This window comes from Cryptomeria japonica, chromosome 10 (genome assembly GCF_030272615.1).
Source record: "Cryptomeria japonica chromosome 10, Sugi_1.0, whole genome shotgun sequence".
NCBI classification, from domain to species: Eukaryota; Viridiplantae; Streptophyta; class Pinopsida; order Cupressales; family Cupressaceae; genus Cryptomeria; species Cryptomeria japonica.
The window spans coordinates 382,984,343-383,011,427 of NC_081414.1; the positions used below are offsets into that span (position 1 = coordinate 382,984,343).

At 35.5% G+C, this 27,085-nt stretch overlaps 1 protein-coding gene across 3 annotated transcripts in view; it reads right to left on the reverse strand.

Moving 5' to 3' along the window:
* Window positions 1-27,085, reverse strand: part of LOC131075873 (DNA repair protein RAD50) — a 235,786-nt gene that overhangs the window by 27,826 nt on the left and 180,875 nt on the right. For all 3 annotated transcript variants that reach the window (XM_058012799.2, XM_058012797.2, XM_058012798.2), the window contains 4 exons: window positions 6,076-6,201; window positions 5,862-5,914; window positions 5,237-5,387; window positions 5,089-5,151 (listed from right to left, as the gene is read on the reverse strand). In XM_058012799.2, the coding sequence (XP_057868782.1) occupies window positions 5,089-5,151; window positions 5,237-5,387; window positions 5,862-5,914; window positions 6,076-6,201 (393 nt within the window). The remainder of the gene's footprint in view (window positions 1-5,088; window positions 5,152-5,236; window positions 5,388-5,861; window positions 5,915-6,075; window positions 6,202-27,085) is intronic.

Sequence of the window (27,085 nt, forward strand, 5' to 3'; positions counted from 1 at the left end):
AAGACTCACATTCCAAACCACTAGCTTCTTACTGATTGTAAGAATGCCTTGTGTGGTCAACTGGAAACATTGAAATTGATTAAGAGTTCAATTATCATTGGAAGTATTGGTACGTATCTCCCTGATAGTATCTACCTCCTTGGTGATTTGAAAATCGTTGAATACCCTTAAAAGATCGCACCAATTCTAGTGGAGTTGTAATCCTTTGGCGATACTGAAATTGGTAGAATCTTATCAAGACCAGCCTTCATCAAGTCATTCTTAGGATTAGTTTAAGTATCTCTTCCTTGAAACCCTTTATCTTTTGATCTTTTTGAAAATCTGTTAGTATTAGGAAAATCTTGTTTCCTCATTTGGAAAGATAGTGACACGGACAAGCTTTCTTTGAAAGTACGTAAGGCCCCTTGAAGAAACAACAAACACAACGACCACTAGTGCTTATCCACGAGTAGAGATCCTACAAAGCAGAACCTTGAAGTCCTTCCGATTGATCCTTTTCATGATATCTTCAGCATTCGGAGACTTTACTCAAAAGAGGATAAGATACCTCTGGGTATTTTATTCTGTGTTTGGTCGTGTACAAAATACACATCAACAGTACTGTACTGCCCTCAACTGCTACGGTCCCCTTCGTACTAGTAAATGTCATACCAGTACCCGTCTCTTGTGGTTCATCGCTAGGAGTGAACCGAGGGAGCATAGGCCTATCAGTTGTCCTCGTATGGGTCTTGTCTCTCCATGGTGAGATGGATGCGCTTCCCAGGGAAGATGGATACCTGTTGTTGCCACGACTCCCTAAAGCTGAAATTGTCCTACTACGACTTTTGTGCCTTCCCTTGTGATTTCCCAAATCCATCCTATCCTATGTATCCTGTAACCTGTTAATAGCCTAGACAATTCTTGGCTGCGAATCAGCCAAACTCCTCATGATCTCAAAAGGATTGAGTGGGTTTTGTCTTTCCTATCTGGGAGGGCTCCTATGAGCTTCTGGAATATCACCCATAGTAGTCTCTAATGGTGGTTCAATAACAAAGTTCGAATCCACCCAAGGTCTCCTACGTGTAAAATCTGTAGGTACCAAATCTGCCTCGATGCATAGAATTTCTCCGATGACCCTCAAGCTAGCAAGATCATCGCTCTAATACCACTAAAAGATGTCGAGTGCTGATTGAAGCAATCTGATTTAATTTTTCTGATTCTGATTTTCTTTGGCCAGCGGTTTGAGATTTGGATTTTATGTGTGTTTTTTGAAGTTTTATGCTTTTTTTTATTTTTGAGAAATTGATAATGCAAATGAATAACAATGAAAATAAATAAACAATTGACTGGAAACTAATTTTCAGATTTGTCTGATTTATTGACAGCAACTATCAAATGACAAGAAATGATGAAATTCAACACTAACTTGCCAAATTGCCCTACCAGGAGTCCAACACCTTGCCTGGAGGGCTTCCTTATTGACTTAATTGAATGCAGATGCTGCTACAGGAGCTTCCAAGGTGTTCTAACTGCTCCTTGAAGTTTTATTCTCCTAAATAATAATTACCAAAAGCAATTCTTGCACTAATGGACAAGATTGTTGCTGTTTCCCTCAGGCCCCCAGGAGACTTCACTGAAATTAGCAATTTTCCCCACTGATTTGCTTATATCTCTCTCCAAAGTTGTCATAAGCCTGAAAGAATGATTTATTTCTTTATTCCTAATGCTGACAATGAATTTTGTACAAAAGAATCAACTGCAAACCCTCTAATTTATTTTCAATGAATTCCCAGGCAACCTAGGAGTGTACGGCCAGGCTGGGAGAAGCATGGCTGGCCATAAACTGCTGTAATTTCTCCAAAATATGCCTTCTAACTGCTTAGATCTGATATTCGAACCCTTATGATACTGCTGCTATCCTTCAAATGCCTGATTAGAACAATTGAAGACCAAAATTAACCTTTTGTGCTAAAATCGGTTAATGAATGATGAAGGGGTTTCGTCTTGTCATCAAGAGATTGAAGGATTTCGTCTCCAATCTTGCTCCAGCCCTCTGCAAAAATCGTTGCAGACCTGCAATGTATATTTCCTTCAAATTTTCCAAAACCAATAATGCCCAAAATGAACGTACTATGCCTTCTTAACTCTCCCACCCCTAAATAGAACCTCTTAAAGGCATCTTTTGAAGATTCTTTGGAATCTTTCTCCTCCAAAAAGTGGCGCCATCTTGAGGGGGTCTTCTTCATGAACATTTCACCACTTTTTAATTATTAAAACTCTCCTAGTAAAGTGTACAAGGAACTTTTAATATAAAGTCACTTATTTAATGATGAAGTAACTTATAAAGTCACTTTTATTTACTTTTTCTAAATTTAGAAAAAGTAACTTTATAACATTATATTATAAAGTTTTATTATAAATGGCCAACCAAAGCAAAATCTGTCTAAGTATTGGTCCCCTTTGGCTAACCCATCATCTCCCAACATTGAACTTCACCTGTGGAGATGGGTGACAGGTGAATTTATGCATCTGGATAGCAACTAGAGAAGTGGGGGCATTACAGATTATTTTCGGTATTTGTAGAGTCAATACAAAAGATGACTTGCGCCTCCAGTTTGCCCTTTGCTTAATTGTGTTATTGTTCTGAAAAGGAGTTCGGGCTTTTGTTGAGAAACATAAGGGCGTCGAATTTGTTTTTAGCAATTTTTTCTCTGGTTCTTAAACATTTAAAAAATGCAATTTAAATGCCTCCTCTTTCAGTATTGTTTTTGGCCAAGACAAGGGCAATGATAAAAAAAGAACACTTCATTTTTGCCTTTTGCGATTTTATTTGAAGTGTTTGTTGCTTCGACACCATACTCATTTTTTTTTCGAGCTAAAAAAAATTATTAGGGAGCACATCAACGAAATCCAAACCCGAAACACATCTTACATTTTCATTTTTGATAGCCCGAATTTTGTTTGTGACTTTAGGTCTGATTTCAAGGTTATTTTTGGATTCTGCAAGAGCTTTGGAAGCAAGGTCGAAAAAGAAATGTCATACTATTATCATTATTTCAAACGCCAACCTCGTTGCTAACTTTGGCATTTACAAATTGCTTTAAAGGCAAAAAGAAAGTCTGATTGTACATACCAAGAGCCCTGATGGCCTTCTCTCTCTTTCACGTGGAGCAGGTTTGAGGCAGCGGGGGTCCTCGTCAAAGATGGGGATGTTGGCAGAGCACCACACAAACTACTATGCATCCATCCTCTAGAAGGTTTGCAATTAGCAAATTTGTCTTTGAGGCTCTATTTTAGAATTCTGCTTCACAAGTTGGACGTCAAGTACAAACAATAGCAAGTCCAATTGCAATTGAGGCAAATTATTTTTATTTTTTAACACTTTTCGATTTTGACATACATACTTTTGATGACATGACAATTAACAACTCATGCATTGAAGAAGGAAAAAATATCCTATTTTACAATAAAATGATACAACTTGATTTTGACTTGCTCTGACAACATACAATAATCTTATTAAACTTTTAGACTATAACACAAAATATCTCTATAAGAGCTAATAAGACATTTTGAGACATTGAACTGACAATAACTAGAATAAACTATTATAACTTTGCCATAACTTCACCCATTTGTGTTTACACACCAGTGTTTCAAATCGTAGCCACAAGATATACTCACTGTGGGTTTGATTTTCCTTTGGTGAGCTGCAAAGACAATCTATTCATTGAAGTCAAGCACCTAGTCCATACAAAAACAATAGTACCATTGAGAGTAACTTCATCTTAGGGAAGTCACCACATGTCAACGACCTCACCTTGCGAATATTTCCAATGGCATTAGAATTTGCTTGTTAATTCCTAATTAAAATGAAATGGATTTGGCATGAGAGTCAATCAAGTTGCATAGAAGAAAACTTACGAACCCTCAAGCAACAACATATGGGTCCACGCTGTAGCCAATTATTGTTCTCAATATAGGTCCACACGACTACACACAGCTCCATGCAACAACCAATCATTGTTCTCCACCACTATTTCACACAGCATCAAGCAATCCTTGTTTTCCACCACAGGTCCATTCAGTCTTTCTCGAGATTTTTTCTCGAATGAAAAATAGTAGGCAAAGAGAATGGATTCACTAGACTCACAATCCAATTATTGATAAAGCTCAAACTCTAACATTCACTACAGATTTTCCACAGCAAAATAGAACCTGGGAGCTCTCTTGCTATATTAGAATTCAGAATATTTCATTGTTATTCATTTTGTTAAATAATAAATAACACTAATTTATGGAACTTACATCTTCTATATTATAGGAGAGCTCCTATAACCACTCCTTTACATAGACTAAATGACAAAATGTTCTAATAACTCATAATACAAGCAAACACTCGTACAACCAATAATATTATAATAACCTAATTTTCCAATGTTCATACTAACAAACACACAAAGAAACCCAATGATGTAATATTCCTAACAAGAAATGAAGGAGAGAGGGGTTTTGGAGAGAGGATTGGCAGGAAGTAAGGATCATGGAGTTCCTCTGTGTCTACAGGTTGAGGGAAGGTCAGCTATGGATACTGAAGTTTATCAGCTTGTGGGTTTATTGCAGATGTTGGATGTGAGGAGTTGATTTTGCACGTCATTATTGCAGGCTTAAAAGTTGAGTTTGCAAAGGGAGACTTTGTCAAAACTTTCAAACAATTGAAATTGATGTTGCATGTCATTATGCAGGTTTTAGTACATGTGTATCAATCTATTTTGAAAAAACATGTAAGGTTTAAGTGTAGGGAGGTTGCCTGTAGAGTCTTGTGTTGAAAATCTCTAGTTGCTGTCAGAGGTTCTGTCAAATTTAGTTTGGAAGCAAATGCATGTCCATTTGGTTATTAGTTTGAATGAAATCAGACCTACTTGAGTCAATCTTTGTGTTAGAATGTGTTCATATTGGGGTTGCTGAACCATTTTGGGTGGGTCTATAGTGTTGACTGCATGGATAAGGATGCCATTAATTTGGCCCCCCTACACTTGACTGTATGAAAAGACTTCTTTTTTTCATCAAATCAACCAACAAAAATAACTTCCCAATGAGGACACAAACCTTTTGACCAGCACTGCATCTACCTCGCATTTCCAACTCAGCATCACCACTTTGCATCACAACCTGAATTACAGTAATTTACAGTTAAACCCATAACAAGCTTATTTTTCATCCAAAATAATGTTATATAGTATCAAATGTTGCTCACCCGGTAACTATAAGATCGTGTGCCTGCACCTTCTGCATCTGAGCGGATACTTATATAATCTATGTCTTGTCCACGATAAGTTTGTTGCCAAAGCTCTTTTATAATCTTGTTTATTTCTTCCATTTTCATGGAATGGAAACGCATCAATGCCCTGATGAACAAGTTTAAGAATTAAACACCCTAATCACTCACTTTTTCAAATTGAGCAGATCACAAGCAAAAATTGTCTCAACAAGGCTTTCATCTAAAATTTCAAGGAAAGAAACACTTTCAAAAATCAACAACTTGATTGTTTGAAGATCAAACTATAAAAATGTAAACTGATGAAATAATCACTCCATACTTTCATATTGATGACTTAATGCACCATATAAAATGGCAAGAATCAGAGAAATTTTTCTTCTTCAAATGTAATATGTAAAAGCAAAGCCTTTGATGTTATCCTGTAAGTACATTTGAAAGGACGTTGAGGACATGTGACAATCATGCAGAAGTTTTAGCAATATGCACAAGGTAGGTCAAATCCTCAATGAGTGCCACAATACTGACAAGGATAAAATGGTAAAGGCAAAAGTAATCCAAAATCACTGTCTTAAATCAATATACAATAGGATACTATTCTCACTTGTCAAGTGCATTATAATATTTATCCAAGTCCTTGTTAGCCATTTCTGTGGTCTGCAGCCAAGGATAAGTTTTGAAGTCAGACAAAATTCAAATGCAATTATTAAATTTCATAAAGAATATCAACAAATGAATAGAGAATAACTACCATCATCTATATTGAAGAGAGTTTGCATCTTATATTAGAGGAGAAACTTGCTTCTTGCGAAAACTACCTTTAACTCAATAAGCTGATCACAGTATCGTTTGTCAATGTCCTTGTATTGAGCTTGCTTCAGATCAAGTTTGTTCTTTGATATATTGCTCTGATAGACTCCTATTGTTCCTTGGTATCGGTTCAACTATCAAGCAAAGGAGATAATAATTAAAAAAAAATTCCAAACAAAGAACTTGTAAGAAACATGCATAATATGACTGGAAAAGCCAGTTCTTGAGGATTCTACCTGCCATATCAAACCTCTTTTGTAGCTACATGAAAGGTAAATTTAAAACCAAAATAGAAACGTAAATAATCCTTTCTAAACATTTTGCATGTTATGCCAACAGACCTTTAAAAAATTGCTCTTGGGACACGTGGAAAACCCTAAACTTTCAATCTTGAGTTATTTAACATGAGAAAATTTAAGAAAATTGATCAGAATTTCTGAATTTCATATAGATCATGAGTATGAGAATCTGTGAGCTTCAACAAAACTTGTGCAGTCCCAGGCCAAAAAACCCTTGTAGGACCAGCAGAATAGACTCGGGCGACTTTACACTGGGCAATAAAACATGTAAAATAATAAGGAAAAAAACAATTAAAAGTTGCAAACTACACTGTTTGCCCATTTTTATATCTTTCCATTCTTTAGCACTCACAAGAGAAAAGAAAGATTTACAGTATCAAAAATTAAATAGGAATTATTATCTTTATATATACATAAGAACATGAGATCATATTTTTTTAAAGCCTCTAAGACGAAATGTTTTGTTGTCAAACTCATTAACAAAGAGGAATGTTTAAGTAAAACGATAATTGGTTATGTTCCAATTTGACCTTAAATGGGATGTTTCTATGAGTTGGCTCTACAAATACATTTTTGCATTATGAAAATGGCATTTCTTGCCAACTATGATTTAACTCATATTCAATAGTATAATGAATATACAATTTCAACTTTGTCTATGGCAGTCCTTCTATGCTAAACAAGTTATCCAGTACAAAACAAGATAGTCCTTGATTGTGGATTTCACTTTGAAGATGTATAGATTTGAAAAAGGGGATATGTATTTTGTAGATTTTGTGATCATGATTCATCATTGGTCTATTACTTGGTTAGACAAGCATTTAAACTTTTTAAGTTTTTGTTTAAGAACACAAAATTGTCCCTGGGTATGTTAGGAGACAGTGAGCCATCCCCGAGACAGATAGGGGACGTTTGGGTGTCCCCTAGCATACCCTGCTATTTTTTTGATGTCACGGGGACATTTCATAATATTTGACAAAAGGAGGGCAAGGGAGGAACGTTTCCTAGGCATCCCCGAAATGTTTCCTATGGGGAACAAGGAGTAACAGGGCAGGGGATGCATCCCTAGGGAGCACTGCTTATTTCACATCAGTTCCTAAAGCCTCCTACAAGTTATTAACTGGTAATATTGTTTTCTTTGCAAGTTAAGTATCTAGTTAGAGTCTATGCATTTTGCTACATTTACCTTTAATTAGCAACAAAAATGGATTCAAACTAATTAATCCTAAGTTTATGAAGAAACCTACTATAACAAGTACAAATTTTGAACTTGAAGACTTAAGGAACAATTATTGAAATTTGAAGTCATCCTTTCCACACAAATACAATCGAGGTAAATTGCATTCAAAACAAATGAAAAATAATGTGTAGGAGTTAAAACCTTACTAGCGAGTTTAGATACTTGCTTGCGTATGAAAAGTTTGGGTATGCAATATGAGAAATTTGTTTCCTAGGTTCAAGTAAAAGTTCATACATATCTTACAAGATTATACTAAAAATATTTTTTTATCTTTTAAAAATTATATGTATATATATATGTATATGTCATGTTTATAGTCTTATAATTTTTAAAACATATAAAAATATAGCTTAAATCCTAATCCATTAATAACATATCTAATATGGTGAGATGTTTCAAGGCTATAACTTTGAAAAATGGAGCTGACATTTGAATAGGCATGGCCTTCATTATTGTATTTCATGTTGCTGCAAAATTATAGTCAAACATCATCCTACTTTACAGCATCATTCACTGATACTAATATTCCATTTCATAACATCAGTCCCTACCTAGTCTATCAAGAAAACTCAAAGCACAACAAACATAAAGAAGGCAAAAATGAAGACATACTCATAAGGAAAACTCACAAGATGGCCATCTATCACCAAACTTGGATTCACAGTAAAGAAGGCAGCCACAGCGTCCAAAATATTAAGATCATTCGAAAATCTGTTTGATACATTGCCCAAAAAACCCTAAAATGAAGAACAATTGATGGGTAGGTGAAAATTTATGGTTAGGTGAAAAAAATCCACACCAGATGCTATTTTCACATTTTAATCACAATAATATACAAATAAACAATAAAAATTGTTGACCCCAATTTCTGCAAAATCAGCAGTTCACAATTATTTGCATTTTTCCCATCTTTTGCAGCTATGGTAAATATCATTGTTCCATAGAGTTCCAAAACAAGAGGATGCAAGTGTAGGTTAGAGTAATGGAGGCACTATGGACCCAAAATCAGGGACAGGAGTAAAATACAACTAAAATAATTGAAAATTGAAAAATTAATTATGAAAAACAGTGTAAGAACTTACTTTAATAGTTTATCATCAACAATAAATTTCTTTGATTGCAAACTCGGCATGTACTCACCGAGTTGGGGAATACTCATGGGTCAAACGATGTTAAAAAATAGCCAAAAAATGCTGAAAACCCATCGGAAACTCACCAAAACTCGTAGAGGACTTGCCATGAAAAAACACGTCCTTGGGACATCATGGCCTAGAAATGCCAAAACCAACGAAGAATACAAGATAGAGTCACAAGGAGGGAAAAACACAATTTTGACATGATTTTTTCCCTTTAAACTTCACACATTGATTTCTCATTTGCCATCGAACTTGCCGAGTTTTTGTCAAATTTTCACTAAGTTTTTGTTGAGTCTACTCTCCAAGTTCATGTTTGCGATTTATGATAAATTTAATATATTATTAACAAATTATGTATTAAATACTTTGATCAATTAATAATAATATATAATATCTTTAATATTATTTTAATCTATTAATAGCAAATAAATGCAATTAAAAAAGGGAACACTTAAGCATCACAATGTCTTCTATTGTTGGGTTAAACACTCTTTTATGCTGCTCTTATTCATGTTGATTCAAGTGCTTTTTTGTGCCCTAATGTTAATTTTCACAAGGTATCTCAACTAATTTTAATAATGTGGCTTCTAGACCCACAACATAGCCTAATGCAGATGATGTTGGGGCTCTTATGGTACTCTAGAATTGTGCCAATTATTTTTGGAAGACATTCTAAAATACAAATTAATGGTTTTTTCCTTGTCTGAAACATATTGTTCTTTTTTTCACAATTTGACACACTAGCATTATAGTTAGCTCTAGCTTTCTCAATGAGTGCCAACCTTCACAAAAGAGATGTTTGTCATTGGCAATAATCTCAATTGGCCGTGAGGACTCCTATGACACTTTCCAAAGTGAATTCCAACTTCTAGTGTGTTCTCCGAAATTCTTGGAGAAAGCATCTATTTATAGACAGGCATCTGATCGGACCCGATTTTTGTTATTCATCGTCAATATCATTCCAATATAGTCAGATTTTGATTCCACTGTTGTTCAGCAGTTTCCGCAACTCAAGTAAATTATTGAGCTTTAATTTAATTATTTCACTAAGGCTCTTTAACTTTATAAAATAATTTAAAAAGCAACTTAGTGCAATAGCTCTTAGGAAAGGGGATTAAAAGTTTAACTTATGGACGCATGACAAAGGAACCTTGCATATCAAATATAATTATTATTTCATAAAAGGGTCTTTTGGAGCAAAAAACGGTTATTTTACTAAAAAGCAAAAAGGCTATTTTACTAGAAACTGAATTTAAAAATATATCTTCTTGAAAGTTCGACGGGAAAAGTATAAAACGAGGTCTAGAGAGCCCATTTGGTCATGCAGATCATTTTATTTCCTCTTGTGAAACCCTTGTAATTTTGTGGGATTGAACTCAATTCATCTCAACCTTTTGGAGGATGCGATCCCTCTTGGAGAAGATTAGTCACGTTGGTGAAAAAACCTCTCTGGTTAATATGGTGTGACTCATTCAGAGTTAAAATTTGCGCAAGAAAGGTTTTGCAAGTAGATTTACCCAAAATCTAGACTTGTGCTGATTGTTGAAAGAGTTGGATCGATTCCAATTAGACATTGCCTGTGTCTTGAATGTTGTCAGTTGAGATTGCTACAGCTAAGAGCAAATACAATGAATATTAGTGTCAAATATTATATTTGAGAGATTATGAGAAGGGTTCAAGGTTTCTGGAGTATTCTAGTGTTGATTTTATTTTGTATTTCTTTCATCCCTCTATTCTTGGCCACTCCACTTCTAGGTATTCTTTTTATGGGTCACGCTAAATCAAACTTGAGGGCTGCTTATGTTTAAATTTCTTTCTACTATAAAGAAGAACCAAAGATGAGGCATCTCAGTTTAAGGAGGGTATCCACTCCATTATAAGGCTGTAACATGGACTATGGGCATTCACGTTAAATCAAACTTGAGGGCTGCTTATGTTTCAAGTTTTTTCTACTATAAAGAAGAACCAAAGACGAGGCATCTCAGTTTAAGGAGGGTATCCACTGCATTATAAGGCTGTAATATGGACTATGGGCATTCATTGTTGTTATTTCTTGGTGCGCAGCACCCTATACATTAGAACACTGCCCTTTTGAGGGGAGTTTGAAGTTCCAATACATTTTATTTGAAGTACAATGAAGCTACAGCTCATTAATATTGCTGTTTGGAGGTGATTGAAGGTATGAAAGGGTTGATTCCTTCATATATTCATCTACAACACTGATATTAAGTTACAGTAACATATGTTCCCATGACAGCACATAATATCAATGTGGGGCATCAACATTTGACAATGTAACACTGATGTTGTAAACAGAACATTGAAACAGCAAGCATACCATTTAACAATCAATACATTAATGGAGTTTGAGGTCAAATTTTTGCTATTAGTTATCTCTTTAATGCATGCAAAGTGTTCGTTGAAATGTCTATGATACTTCTATGAATTGTGGATTTACTATTTGAACAAATATTGTCTCACATTGCATTATGAATGATCTCATACCAAAACACACTAAAAGTACATTGAAGACCATCACTATGCAAAGTGTTTGACAGAATGCCTACATGATAGAAGATAGAGAAACTATGTGGGTGTTAGAAAAAAAATTGGTTTCAATTTCGGGGTAGTCATTACAATGGTATCAGAGCAGAAGAAACTGTCAGCCTGTATGTTTTCCATTCAGGATTTAGGTGACAGAAGATGGCCAACAGAGAAAAGAATCCTTTAACAAAACATTTCAAGAAATAATTCAAACTTATTTAGTCTGAGCCTTCGCTGATAGTAATGCAAGTGGAAAGTATGCTTTATGCATTCGGAAAAGAACTAGAGTTTCGACATCAGTCAAAAGAAGTTCTTCTTAATAGGTTGAAAGAAATGGAAATGTGTTTATTAAAAGTGGACCAATCAAATTCTGAGGTTTTGAAATGGGCGACAGAAGCACCATTGTTTGTGTTAGTCCAAACCCATATTATGAGACATTCAAATAAAGACCTGAGACTTGCAGTCACCTCTTACCTTAGTGAAATCATAGGGATTATAGCACCTGAAGTTTCATACATAGATGACATAGTGAAAGAGATATTCCAGCTGATTGAGAGTTTATATAGGTTGGATGACACCAAACATCCTTCTTTTGATAAGAGGGTAAAAATTCTAGAAACCGTTGCAAAGGTTAGATCCTGTATGGTGATGATTGATCTCAAACGTGATGATTTAATTCTCAAAATATTTCACTGTTTCTTTGCCAAAATCAAAAACTATCATTTAGAAAATTTTATACCAGCATTCCAAACTATCTTGTCACTGATTTTAGATAAGGATGATGATATCTCTAAGCAATCATTATCTAACTTGTTGGCTAGTTCGAGAAAGAAGCAGGATGTTTCACTAGCTGCACGAGTTGTCAAAAAGATTGGTTGACCAGAAAATTGAGAAAATTAAAAATCAATTGCTACAAGATGAATTGATTTCTTGTGGTTTAAAGTTTAAAGACCCCCTAAATTGAGCAAGAACCAATTGAGAAGAGAGCAACGTTGTTTGAAATACAAAGAAGGTTGGACACCTTGTTACATGTGGAAACAACAAAGAAAGTGAACTAATGACTACTATAACATGTTTATCGCAGCCAAGTGATAATGACAGCAAAGAAGAAACTGAGACAAGTGATAATGACAGCAAAGAAGAAACTGAGACATTAGAGCTTGAAGAAGATAAAGGGTTATTTCAAGAGATAAGTATTGCTGATCACCACAATGATTTCTTTGAAGGACTTGACTCCCATGATGACACCATTGGAAAGGTAGAAGATGAAGGATCATATGAAGTACCTATTATAGTAGGGGAGACTGAAATAAGATTGGTTTAAAATAAGAATGCTGATTTTGAGGGTGTTGTTGCTTTCAAATCAGCGACTAGTAATGAACACATGCATTGCCTTAATGATGAGAGAGCTGGTTTTGGTTCTAGCTCGAGTTTGTTTGATTCATAACAATGTGAAAGTAAAGCTATTCAGAGATCGAAGATGAAAAGCATGATCCCTTATTGTGTCAAGAACCAAGTGACTTTGCTGATTTGGATCCACAGCCTAAAGAATTCCAAGGATTGAAGAATCAATTACTAATCATGGAAGAAGAAAAGACAACTTTAGAAATCTATGACGATAAGACAATGTTTGAGGGGCAGCTCCAGAATGATCAAGAAGAAGGGTATGCCAATTTCATAAATTTTGAAGTCACTAATGATAACATTGGGTTTGCTGCAAATTTTAAATTAACAAATAACGATGAGCATTCCTATCAAGCTAGTTAAGTATGTTTTGAAATTGAAAGAGATGCGCATGAGACTTGTGGCAGCCATGGTGACATTGCTGAAAGATATGAAGAAAATTTTGATTTTGGTATGCCTAATATCTGCAGTTCATTAACTTTGCATGATCTTGGCATTCTTGAGGGTGGGAAGAAGTAATTATTGGTGACAGCTGAAAATGAAGTGCAAACCTTATCTAAATTGGATGGCACGAAAAGACTAGTTGAAAATTTAAACCAAAAGACAGAGATCAGCATGAACAGATCATTACCTTTGCTGATTTTTTAAATAATGAATAGCACAATCGAGGAAATGAAGTCAACATACTTGCACATGATCAGAGATAGAGATATGGCCACCAAACTTGCAAATGAAGCTTTATCTATGTCCAAGGAAACAAAGTTAAAGGTTAGTGAGCTCACCATTGAGCTTTATTCCACGAAGCTTGCATTAGATAGTGCCCAAAAGACACTTCTAGAAGCAGAAGATCAACTTTATGTGGCCAAACAATTCAAAGAGCAAGGGAAGAAAGAGAGGTCTAAAGAAATCAAGTAGGTGATTGAAGATCTTGAGAGCATTCAGGAGAATTCTGATTTAGTATATTTTTCAAAGAAATTAGAATATAAAAGTTTAGATCAGCAGGAAGATTGGATTAAGGTAGAAGATGAAAATAATCTTCAGTTTGTTAATAATCTTCTATTTGAGAAGGATGCTGAATATTCTTTTGATAATCCACACTGGGTTGGATGATGAAGCACCTCCTGATTTTGATAACACAAGTGAGACACGGGATCCAGGTGTGGGGTTCAGTCACGAGATGGAACCAATTGAATTGCTTATTGGACTGCCCAGGATCATTGATGGGTTGCTTCCTACAATGGATCATAATGGATTGGATCATCATGGTTCGATTGTTGACCTTGTGGGTTTACCACAAGGAGGGGAGAACTATTGAGGTTTAAATTTTGATGGGCTGGAGACCATTGATGTTGAAGCTTCAAGCATCATCAAATGCACTCCAGATGGAGTTCAAATGAAGATCAAAATAGTATAGCATCAGCATGGTGGAATTACTTTTTGGGTAAATATCTATGCAAAAGATCATCTTCATGGACTATTGGTGACATGATGATGGAAGCTGCATACTATGGGAGGTTATGGACCCAAAAAGAAGTAATAATGCTGCTATTACCTTTTCAAACAGCTATCTAATGATTCCATGTGTGTCCCTGCAACTGGATTGGAGGGATATTTTAAGCAAAGTTTGGACTTTGGAGATCTTCTATGTTAGTGGCTCTTGAAGGGTGTTTCCATCCAAGGAAATGATCAGAAAAATCATTTTAGCCAGGTTTTCCAATATATCAGTGATTGTTTTTCTTTCAAGGTGATGAATTTTGAAAAGTCAGACTTGAACAGCTGCAGATCTAAACAATTTCAGTCCATACAGCCGCTTGATAGGTTTTATTTATGGCCTCAAATGGAGGGAATAACAAGTACAAGCTGATAATAAGAAATTATTCTCTTTCTTGAGCAGCGATTATGTTGAGCACTTTGTGACTTGCTTTGTGATCTTTATTTCCTCCTTTGAACAGCAATAAGGTAGTGATGATCTATATCTTGATCCGATTCCTTTTGATCCCATATCGTCACTTGATCCACTTGTCCTTGGCTTGCCATGCCTTGGACTGATCTGTTCTTCTATGCATCAATCTTCCATTCATTGATTAAATTGGAAAACATCCTCGACCTTTCTTATGGGTGATTGCTGTTCTTTGTTCTGTCTTCCTATTGATGTGTGTTTTATGCACATACGAACACAGAATAAAATTCCGAAGTATTTTTACCCTCTCTTGAACAAAATCATCTCAGATGCTAAATATCTGATTAACTAAGACGATTCCAAGGTTTCTACGGTCAGTTCTTGACATGTGGGTAACTCAATGGCTTGAGGTGATATGTTGTTCTCACTTGGGGACTTACGTAATTGTTCGAATTTGTTGAGCTTATCATGGATTTGGAATAGGATATGCCGATGACTTAAAATTTTGCAATGTAGATCTTGATCTAATCTAATCTAACAAGGATTTCTAAAAAAGGACAAAAGGAATAGGGTTTAGAAATTTCTATTCTAAAACCTAGAATGCAAGAAATACTGAATGATTCAATGGAATCCTACTAGGCAAGGTCTCACCATCAAAAGAACAATTTGACACAAGCTTAGTGCAATCATCTAAGGTAAATTTCATAGATGTTCAAATTGTCACCATCAAACATTGATACCATCAAGGCGACGCATAACAATGGGCGTGCAAAAATTGAAGTTAAGCTCAATAAAAATTCCAGTCGACCACACAAGGCACACTTACAATCAGCAAGAGGCTAGTGGTACGGATTAAATGGATTCCACACAAATGCATTCAACAAATTCTTTCATTCAATCTAAACTACTTGAAATCAAATTCTAATCTAACTTGGAGGCAATGAGAACCAAAAATGCATACAACACTTAAACAAAATCACCAAACTTCACAGACTGTATTCAAATCTACAACATGTAGACGACAATTCTCAAAAATCTCTCTCTTACAAATGAGAGGCAATGGGGTTTATATAGTCTCAAAAGAAATGAATGGCCAGGATTCATTTAGATCATGCCAACACAGCTCTAAAGTTGCCCCAATCAGGGTTTACATCAAGAAAAGGAATCACCAACATGTGATCCAATGGAATGACACCTAATCATCAAGTAGGGAATCTTCTAGAAGATCCTAACCTGCATTTCTCTCTCTAGTGGCATATTCTAGGAATTTAGCCAATACTGAAATTAACTCCTCCATGGTAATGCTAGGCAAAGCCTTCTGCTGAGCATCAATCAAATCCAACGCATTGGAACAAGCATCCAAAGTATTCTCCCAATCCGGCATAAGATTTTGCGAACTATAGACATGGATCAGTAGGTACATGAACTTCATATTATCTCTCAATTCCTCTAAGTGTAGACTGTTGGAAGCACTGACATCTACCCCTAACAATTCTTCAACGGAACCAAGAACCTATCTCATCCCTAGCTTTATTAGAAAATATCTTAGCCTTCTTTAGTTCTTTCTCCTTATTATTCCTGGCTAAGTAGTCATCAATGTCATCAATAGGTTGGGCCTCTACCATCTTATTACTTTTCTCCATGCTTCGCAGCAACCAATCGGGAATGGTGGAAATTTCCATACCATCATCAAGACACATCTCTCGATCAAGCCCTCTCAATGCTAAGATAACATCATCATCATCATCTTTATCCTTAGTCAAAGCATTAACATTATTGCCCAAACTAAGCTCCAACTGAACAGTGGGAGATCCTAGTTGTTCTTCCTCTTCATTTGGTGGCGCGGACTGTGTTGCTCCCATGCAGCTACTGAATATTCTCTGGCAAAATCACTGTGTTGGAGCATTGTTCAAACTCCCCGCTTTTCTCTAGCATGTTGATTTCCTTGATCGGTGAGGAACTAGTGGTGGGAAGAGGAACACTGAGCTTTTGCTTCTTCTCCTTTGTCGTTTTTCAATTTCCTTCCCCTTTGTTTTGGATTCTCTAGGCATACTCTTCCTTCTTTTGGGAGCTTGACTCTCCTCATCGTCATGTATCCTTACTTCATTGGTCAATCTCTCGTCATCATCGAGAGAAGGCTCCACTCGTTTCATTTTTTCATAGGTGAAGGTAACACCCATTTCTACTAACTTCTTCATATATGTGTCCACTCACTCTCTGGAGAATTCATTCACCTCTCGCATAAGTTCACTCAGATCCACCACCTCAGGCTGTGTCCAATTCAGTGCTAGGATCATTGTCATCAATTATCTAGTCTAGAATGAGTAAAAGCTCGCATTTTCTCATGAAATCAACCGACATCCTGGACCACATCCTCTTTCTTACTACAGTTTCATCCATGAGATTAGCCCAGTAACCTTCAATGTTGGCCTTATGTATGAACTTTTCTCCCTTGATCTTCAAAACATTCTTGTGCAAATCAAACCTATCTCTGCTCCTGTATGTTCCAAGGCGATACAATGCAAGCTCATCAATGACTGAACTAGCTGCAGCTGCATTGTGGCACGCCTTCGTCATCTTCCCTAAAACAATAGGGGGAATTGTCCTTGTTTTGTGCTTCTCCTTTTGGATAAAGCAAATTCCGGAAGTTGTCTCACCACCTCAAGTAGGATCATTCTGTCAGTAGGATACCGAGGAAGTTTGTAAGGTCTAGATCTAAATCCTTGAATTCTTAGGTATGTGAAGGTGGGAAACTGTATATACCAGAATCTGTATTTCTCAATAAGTGTTGTCGCATCTTTGGACAATCGTTTGTGAATTTTGCCTTGTAGTAGCCTCGTGATGTGCATGGTGAATGCATCATTCACCCTCCTATAGTCTTCAATTCTATGCATATCAAGTTGTGGATAACATTCATAAACTCTACACTCCCCTGGTCCATTCCCGATCTTTCCTTTGAATATTAATCCCTTGTATGTGACAAATCTTGCAAGTGGGTATACGAGATAGGAAGTCATGCTGAAGGACCACATCCTTTCCACATTAATCTACATTGTCATTGATGATCTTGGCCCAATTGACCACATTTCCTTTCATTATATCCTAGACATAATAGAACATCCAACCCTCAAATAAGGCACCCTGAGGCATTCCCATCACTCGATTGAGCAAGAATAGTAGATCACTATACTCATCCTTAAAATTTGTGCACATGAGTGTCTTGAACATCTTGGAATGGTGAGGCCTTGGCTCAATCATCCACTCCTTATTTACTATCACAATACATGCATCCGCCCTTTTCTTAAATTTGGCATCATATTCATCCTGAGTTTTCTCCCCCATATCCATAGCCCTAGGAATCCCGAACACCTCTGTAATCGCGTCCTTGGCAAGGTATGCAAGCATAGTCCCTTTAGGAGATTTGATCATACGTGTTCTTGGGTCATAATGCCTTGCACACTCTATGACTAGTTCACTAAACTATATTGATTGCGAAAATCCAGCAGTGTGGTATATGCCACTCTTCATGATATTTGCATAGGTAGGAGAAGGAAGCTGGTTCTTAATTCCAAACATTCTTTGCCGCATCCGCTCCATATCCAAGAATTCCATGTTTGTGTCTGTGATCTTCTTCCATTGGGATGACAATTGGGATTCAGGATAAAATCCCCTTTGCGCGATCTTCACTTGCTCCTTCCTAGCTCCAATTCCAGATTTAGACATGGTACTTGTACGAAACTAGAAGTCAAATATCATGGAAAATCATCTAAGTAACTAATTACCAGAATTATATAAGTTCTGATACTTAAAGATTTTAACCAATTTAGGAACTAAAATCAAGAATTTTATTCATATTCATCACGTATTCTAGAAATAGAATGGAAATTCGATAGAAATAGGGTATGAAACCCTTATAAGACCTTCGTTTTCAGACTTGTGTGAGGTCTGATATAAAATAAGTCTGAAAACAACTCAGTATACTCAGAAATTTGTCAAAATGAGGTCTAAGAGTATACCAAAATTCTGAAAATGCTTGGAAAAGGATGTGATAAGGTCTGATTTTCAACTCTTAAAGTCTTAAGACACCCTTCCAAGGTTGGCAATGGCAGCCCTAAGTCTGAAGACAACCTGCAACCCGTAAAAATCAGTCATTTGGAGAGGTTGCAGCCATGTAAAACACTTGTATTTGATAAAGTTTACCTTCCCAAAGTGAAAATTGTTAAGTCTGAGCACAAACAAAGGGCTGGTAATAAATAAATAAGTCTGAAGACAAGTCTGGAAATGGTGTTTCAGACTTACATCAACAATGGAAGCTCCACCAAATGTCTCCAAAACTCACTAAAATGAGTGCACAAGTGAAATCGCCCTATGGAGAAGCTGGAAATGAAAGTTAGTCTAAGGACAGCTTGCAACAATGGAGTTTCAGACTTATAGCAGCAATGGTGAACCTCAGAAAATGCTCCAAAATGACCCCTCAATCAAATCGCCCAAGTGTGGAATGATTGGTAAGTTGAAAATGAAGTCTGAAAATGCACACTTCAGCCAACAATGGTGTCAAGGTAACTTCCAGCAATGGTGAAAAGCTCAGGTCTGATCACAATGGCAGCCACCAATCAGCAATGGCCCAGCAATATCTTCAAAAATTGCCAACAATGTGGAGAAATCAACCTCCCAAACAAAAATCGCCAAACTCCAATAATGGCACCACTTGCAAAATCGCCAAATGTGACTTGGTTGGCCACCAAACTCAATGTAATCTCCTCTTCAATGGCAGCACCTAGGTCTGATTGGGCAGAAAACCTCTTCAAATCTGCAACTAAGCTCACCAATGGTGTCAAAAGATGACACTTTGGCAAAAATCGCCCAGCTAGGAACCCAAACTTGTCTTCGATCACACTTCAAACTGTCACCTCAACACACTTATAATATTATTTTAATGTTGGGTAGGCTCTTTTAAACTAGATTTCACCTTGTCAACTCACCACACAAGCAATGTGGGATAAAACTTTGCCTCTTATACATGCCTAGGAAAATCAATTTGCCTTAGGAAAATATTTGATCATTAATAATTGTTGCAAATCATCAAATAATAATTGTTTTTGATTATTAAATAATCGTTGTCAATACAAAACAAATTAAATTTGGGCCCACTTGCATTAAATTTTAATTCACTTTTATCAATTTTGGGCCGATTGGGGAAAAACTCCCCATGTCTGGATGAAAATCTAGATGAAAATTCATCATCAATCATCACATTTGCCCTTTTGGGGAAAAACGACCCCCATCTGGATAAAAATCAAAATCAAAAATCTCTTTGTTTTTCCTATTAAGTCCAAAATTGACCCTTTTGGAGAAAATAAATCCCCATCTGGATAAAAATCTAGATCAAAAAAAATCATCATAAAGCACATTTGGGGAAATTCGCCACCCATCAAGACAATTGTCTGCATTAAAATCCATAAATTTCGCTCATAAGCTGACTTGGGGAAAATTGATCTCCATCTGGACAGTCAATTGCATCTGCATTCTTGGGGAAAAATGACTTTCATCAGGAATATTTCCAATACTTAGTCAAAAACAAATGGGCCTCCTAGGGAAAATCGCCCTCCATCAGGAATGTGAATGGGGAAAATCAGGGTCTATCGGAAATTTGCTCAAAAACATGGGAGAAAAATGTCCTCCATCGGGAATTTTGACATTTAGACCTTTAAAACTTGTTTGCCATCGGAAAAATGATGATTTTCACATTCAAAAACATCAGGCACCTCAAATTTCATCATTTTCCATCAGAATTTAGCCCTATTTAACTGGATTTTGAGCGGGAAAATTGTAACTCACCGAGATAAAATACAAATTTGACTTAGTTAACCTCCCAGAAGCGAGGAAATAACCCCTAAAAAACCTCTTAACATTTAGGCACAAAAATATCACCAACTTACCACACTAAGACACATTTACGCTCAAAATCAAAACTCATTACAACTTCCTGACTTGGGCAGAATTAGGATCACACAATCATTTTGACATTTTTAAAACACCTGATCCTATTGACTCCTCATTTCAAAACTTGAAACCCTAATTGCATACCTGGACATGATCATTTCGAAACTAAAACTCAATCACTAAAAGCTCAAAATTGCCATCTCGCTGCCAAAACCCTAAACTAACAAGACATGGAAAGCAGGAAAGAGGGGGTCCCTGTTTGCAATGGGGTGATGTGTGAAAAGGTCCCAACACTTCCATTACCAACAAATTGTACTCCTTACTCCTATTATGTCTTTATATGATAATAATCGCTTCTAAACAATCTGATAAACCAGCATTATGATGTTGCTAAGATTACACCCATAGTGCAGATCACTGCATATTGTAGACCAATTGTTATGTCATAATGTATTTTCTTATGTTGTCTTCTTTAATTATTTGGTGTCCCTATGATTATTACTGCTTATTGTCTTTACGTCTTGAATGGGGACATTACAAAGATGGAGTTATGAACCTCCTAGACTTATTTGGGATCTTGGAGTCACATTGAGTTGCATCTGGGATCAATCCATTTATGAGCTAACATTGCTTGAACACAAGCAATTTTGGGGGAGGGAGGACTGTAATGTCCGCATTCTTGCTCACTCCAACATTGTAGTTAGCTCCAACTTTCTCAATGAGAGTCAGCCTTGTCAAAAGGGATGTTTGTTGTTGACAGTGAGCTTAGCTGGTCTTGTGAACTTTTACCGACTTTTAGTCTATTAAAAAAGATTCTTGGAGAGAGCATCTACTTATAGAAAGTCACTAGATTGACCCCAATTTTCATTATTCATTATTAGTTTCAATCCAATATAGTCAAATTTTCACTCAGATGTTGTTCGCCATTTTCTACAACTTGGATATATTATTGAGCTTTAATTTAATTATTTCACTAAGGTTAATTTTATAAAATAATTTACAAAGCAACTTAGTGTAATAGCTCTTTGGAAAGGAAATTAAAAGTTTTAAATCATGGATGTGCAAGAAAAGGTACATATCAAATTTAATTATCATTTCATAATAGGATCTTTTGGAGCAAGAAAGGGTTATTTTATCAAAAAGTGAATTTAAAAACATATCTTCAGAAAAGTTTGGCTCAAAAAGAATGGAAGGAGATTTTGAGAGCCCACTTGTTCATTCTAATTACTTTATTTCCTCTTCTAAAACACTTGAGGTTTTGTGGGATTGAACTTGGTTCATCTCAGCCTTCTGGAAGATAAAATCTCTCCTGGAGAAGGTTAGCCATGATGGTGAAAGATCCTCCCTGTTTAATATGGTGTGACTCGTTCTTATTTACAATTTGCGTAGGAAAAATTTTGTTGGTAGATTTATCCAAAATCTATGCTTGTGATAAATGTTGAAGACTTCGAGCAATTTTATTTAGAAAGTGCCTATGTGTTGAATGTTGTCAGTTGAGATTGCTACAACTCAGTGCAGATATAATGAAGATTTGTGCCAAATATTATATTTGTGAGACCGTGACAAGAAGGGTTGAAGGTTTCTAGAGTATTCTATTGTTGTGAGTTTATTTTGTATTTCTTTCATCCATGTATGCTTGACCACTCCACTTATAGTTGTTTTTTTATTATGGGTCACATTAAATCAAACTTGAGGGCCGCTTGTCCGACACAAGTAGGTGAGTTGGCTTGGGTTGTGGGTTTGCTCCCCATAGGTCTCGGGTTCAACTCCCTTACGGGTTTAAGAGGGGGGACTATTTGCAGGGTGTGGATCCTACCCCCAGGGACTAGTCTCACCCCAGCTCGCCTTGTTCGCTACGCTGGATCACAGGGATACCCTCAATATCTAAAAAAACAAAACTTAAGGGCCACTTATGTTTGAATTTTTTTGTTATAAAGAAGACCCAATGATGAGGCATCTTGGTTAAGGAGGGTAGCTGGTCCATTATAAAGCTGAAACATGGACAATGGGCATTCATTGTTGTGAATTCTTGTTGTTGTTGGTTGAAAATTTTGTACACCTGGGGGATGTGCAAAATTGTGGTTTCAGCCACAGTGTGTGAGTATGATACTCTCTTAATTTAGGGAAAGCTCCCCCTATCTACAAACTAAACTAATCTTATATGGGTGGGACAGCAGTCTTTCTTCTTCTTTCAAGAAAAACTATACTCTTTTCTCTTCACAGAAAAATAATAGAAATTGGAAATAAATAACAACAAATACAGAAATGAAACTTTATTGTAGGATTTTTGGGACATAAAGGGAAGCAAAGTTTCCATGAAAGCACAAAGACCTCTGTCACTTCCCCGAGACGAGAAAACAGAAATGAAAGCACAAAGTCTTCAGCATTTCTACTGTCCTATCAACCTTTTTATATGATTTTTTGCTAACTAAGCACACTATGTAGCAGCTCAAAGTCTAACTACATGATGCACTTCACCTTACATGCACAAGTCTTAAAAATAGAAGCAGCGCAAAGTCTACAAGCTATTTTCACACTAGCTTCAAATATGATAAGTAACTCAAAGTCTACAAGACCAAATCTGAAAACCAAACATATAACTCTAAATACAATAAGCAGCTCAAAGTCTACAAAAATGAATTTAAATCCCTCTTAAACAATAGAACAAAACTCACAATCAACTCCAAAAAATGTCGTCACATAACAACTTGAATTGGCACAAAGTCTCCACAACTTGCCTCTTTTATTGAAAGCAATTTGATTTACATCTAAGCTCAAAGTCTTAGAGTGCACATACAAACTGGCAAAATTTTGTTGCATTGGCAAAAGATAAAAATTACTATATATCCCCTCAAGTATTTATAGGAGAGGAACCTTGAGAAAAGGTGGGAGGATCTAACTAACTTGAGAAACTCTCTCAACCACCATGACTTATTCCAACTACAGTCCTAATTGAACTCAACTTGTAGTTGCTTTACATGTAATTACATTTTACAAAAGTGCAAGTAAAGTGACACTTGCAATTACAATTTATGAGATTACATGTAACTTGTCAAAATGAAATTACAAATACACAATTAATCTAAGTGTCCAAAGACACAACTCCAACTACATCATCCTCTATTTTGAAAATCTTCATGCTGCTACAAAATGTTAGAACTTGAAGTATTCTGGATTGGTGAAGACATCTCAAATCGGAACAAGAACTTGCACCCTTGATAATCTTTGTCTTTCTCCAACGAACTTCAATCTTATTTTCTTGCTTGGGGTAGTACCATTCATTTAGGAGGGAAAGGGCTGCCTCCCTCTTTTCATGTCATGACCATCTCTATCTTGAAAGCATTCTATAATTTGCATCCATGAATTGTTATTGTATCTCTTCTTTGTATCATCCTCCAATCTTGAAATCTGCTTGCAAAATAAGGCCCATGCCTTAATTTATTGATTTGGTAGGTTGTGTGTGCAAACAGCACTGACATAGGAAGGGATAAATTGATGCAAAAATGGACTTAAAGAAAATTTTGGGTTCTAGAAGCTGCAATACATGTGTGGAAAAACAAGAGCATTAACTTGCAAATATGGAGAACAAACATGCAACTTCATATGTATAATGGGTAACCACAAGTTTGCACTTGTAATTGGACCTTAAGACTCATTTTCAAGTGTTTTTTTAGTGTCTGGAAGGCTGACTGCAAGTAAAGACACAAGTATAGTCGGGTTTTAAAAATTCCGGTTGCAAGTGGACTTGTAATGGGGAAAATGATACCCAATCGGTAATGGAAAACTTTATGAGACCATGGATAGATATGGAGAGGGACATTCTCATCTTGGAAACTTGGAAAATGGGAAAAACTCTCAACATTGTATTTTTTGTAAAAAGAAGGTTAACTCTTTTTACCAAAGGGAAGGGCAACATAACCAAAGCTACTTGTAAACGGGTTTTGAAATTCCGAATACAAGTAGAAATGAAAAGGGGGGAAATCTTGCACATTCACAAATTGCTTTGCAAATAACTTATCAATTTGGAGAAGATCTTGAAGAAACCCGAAATCTAAGCAAGAGCAAATGCCTTGGATCAAAGTAAATGGACTTGAAAGAAACCGAAATGCTCTTTAAATAGGTTAGGAAGTCACCACATTATGATTGCAACCAGCAAACCAAATTGGTTTTGTCTTTGAATCTTCCCACTAAAAACAGCTTGGAGGAAGAAAGATACTTGATCTCAAACACTCGTCAATGGGGGACGTGTTGCAAATGTGGCAAGAAGGAGATTCATGCCTCCAAAAGGTGGCAACACCAAACAAAGACGTCTTCCAAAAACGTCTATAAAAACACCTTCTATAATGCAAAATGTGTTTGCCCAATCCGTTTTTGATGAAAAATGTGGAAACAAACATTAATCTCCAACGATTTTGCATGCATATTGGACGGATTTAGTGGAGAAACGCCATAAGAAACGGATTTGGAAGAACAAATGTGCAGATCGGGTTCTTCATTTGCGACTACAAGCAAAATGTGCCCTCCAAAAGATGCATTTGGGTTTCTAATACTCCTTTACAAGTTTTAAATTACATCATTTTTTCCTTCATTGGGCAAATTCGGGTTTTAGGGAAGAAAGAACAAAAAGTGTCATGTCCCCTCTTTGATCGTTATATATATATATATATATATCCTAAATGAAACAATTATTATTAATTAATATAATAATTACCAAAGGATGACTATTTGAAATTTATTTATATATTAAATATTATTATTTAATTAATATTTATTACTAATTAAATCTTGAAATATTCAAATAAAATAAATTAATATTATATTATAAATCATAAACATAGTTTACATATTCTTAAGTGTAAACACCATTTATTTATTTAAAATAATACAAATATAATTTACTCAATCAATAATAAATAATAATAATATAAATAAATAAGTATTACTAAGATATAATATTCAATAAATAAAAAATAAAATAAAAAGAAGAAAAGAAGATAGCAATTGAAATATATTGAGGGAACCATGGAATGTTATAAATGAGACTATTTCATATAATTCCAAAATAAAAGAGTATCTCCATCATATAAAGGAAGAAGGCAATTATCTTGTGGGAAGATTCAAAAAAGACCAAACAATCTTTACAAGTGAAAACATCTCTTGACTTTGAATAGTGATTAGAATAAGATTATATGTGACAGCAATAAAGGAAGACGACGATTATCTGGTGTTAACGCAAACGATGTTATATCTTCCAAAATAATATCTCTGTATGGTAATATGATTTGGATGCTAGACTTTGAGGCGACTTAATGTTTTGAGCCTTCTAAGCACATAAACTTCTGCTACTTCCGTTGACGGAGGAAAAGAGTACAGCGCCAACGAAGGATGCATCTCTCCACCAAATGCGATAATATGTAAACGACAAATTGAATCAAAGACCTCAAGACAACAAGTGACAAACCAGAACACGAGGGACAAGCCGATTAGGAAGATGGACATGATCGTATGGGGTTCGGAATTAATACATTAGAAACAGTGAAGACAGTGATATCATCAGCGATTATTAGTCATATAACAAATGGAAGTCCTCCATGGCTGGAAGAACTAAGTTAGATCGGGAACTAACTAAATAATTAGTTAATATTAGAAAAAAAGGTGCGATATGGACTTAGGTTGCAACCCTTCATTCATGCCTCTTCTTGACGTATTATAGGGAACATCTTTATTTCTTATTCATGGGGGGAGGAAGGCTCTGACTGGAAGGGAGCAGCCCTTGACCCTTGGGTGCACTTTTACCAGTAAAACTTATCAGACCAATACAGTATACTACTGCATACATTAACAACTTTAATCAGAAGCAGCGAACTAAGCAGTATAGTTTATGTCTCCTTATCAAAGACAGTAGGGATACTCCATTCCTAGTCAACATTGGCTACATTGCACTAACCGTAGGAGAGGAAGAGGTCTGGAAGCTACAGCTGCAGGTTACGACAGGTAAGTAATGAATGAATACTTCATTATATATGTTAATAAATATAAATAATGAACATTTTATTATATACGTTAATGAAAATAACTAATGCCTATTTAATGTATATATTAATGAATATAAGTAAGTAATATTTTAATATATATATTAATGAATGAATAATTTAATATATATGTTAATGAATGTAATTAATGAATATTTAATATATATGTTAATGAATATTTTAAGTAATATTTTAATATATATATTAATGAATGAATAATTTAATATATATGTTAATGAATGTAATTAATGCATATTTAATATATATGTTAATGAATATTTTAATATATATATTAATGAATGGTTTTTAGATATTAAGGAATATGTGTAAACATATGTTAATGAATATGTGAAAATATATGTTAATGAATACATATTAATGAATAGTTAGGAATATACGTTAATAAATAAACGTGAATATATGATAATGGATGTTTCTTGAATATACGTTATGGAATACATGTTAAGTTAAGAACATGTAAATGTAGATTATGAAGTGGAAAATAATAATAAATTGTAAA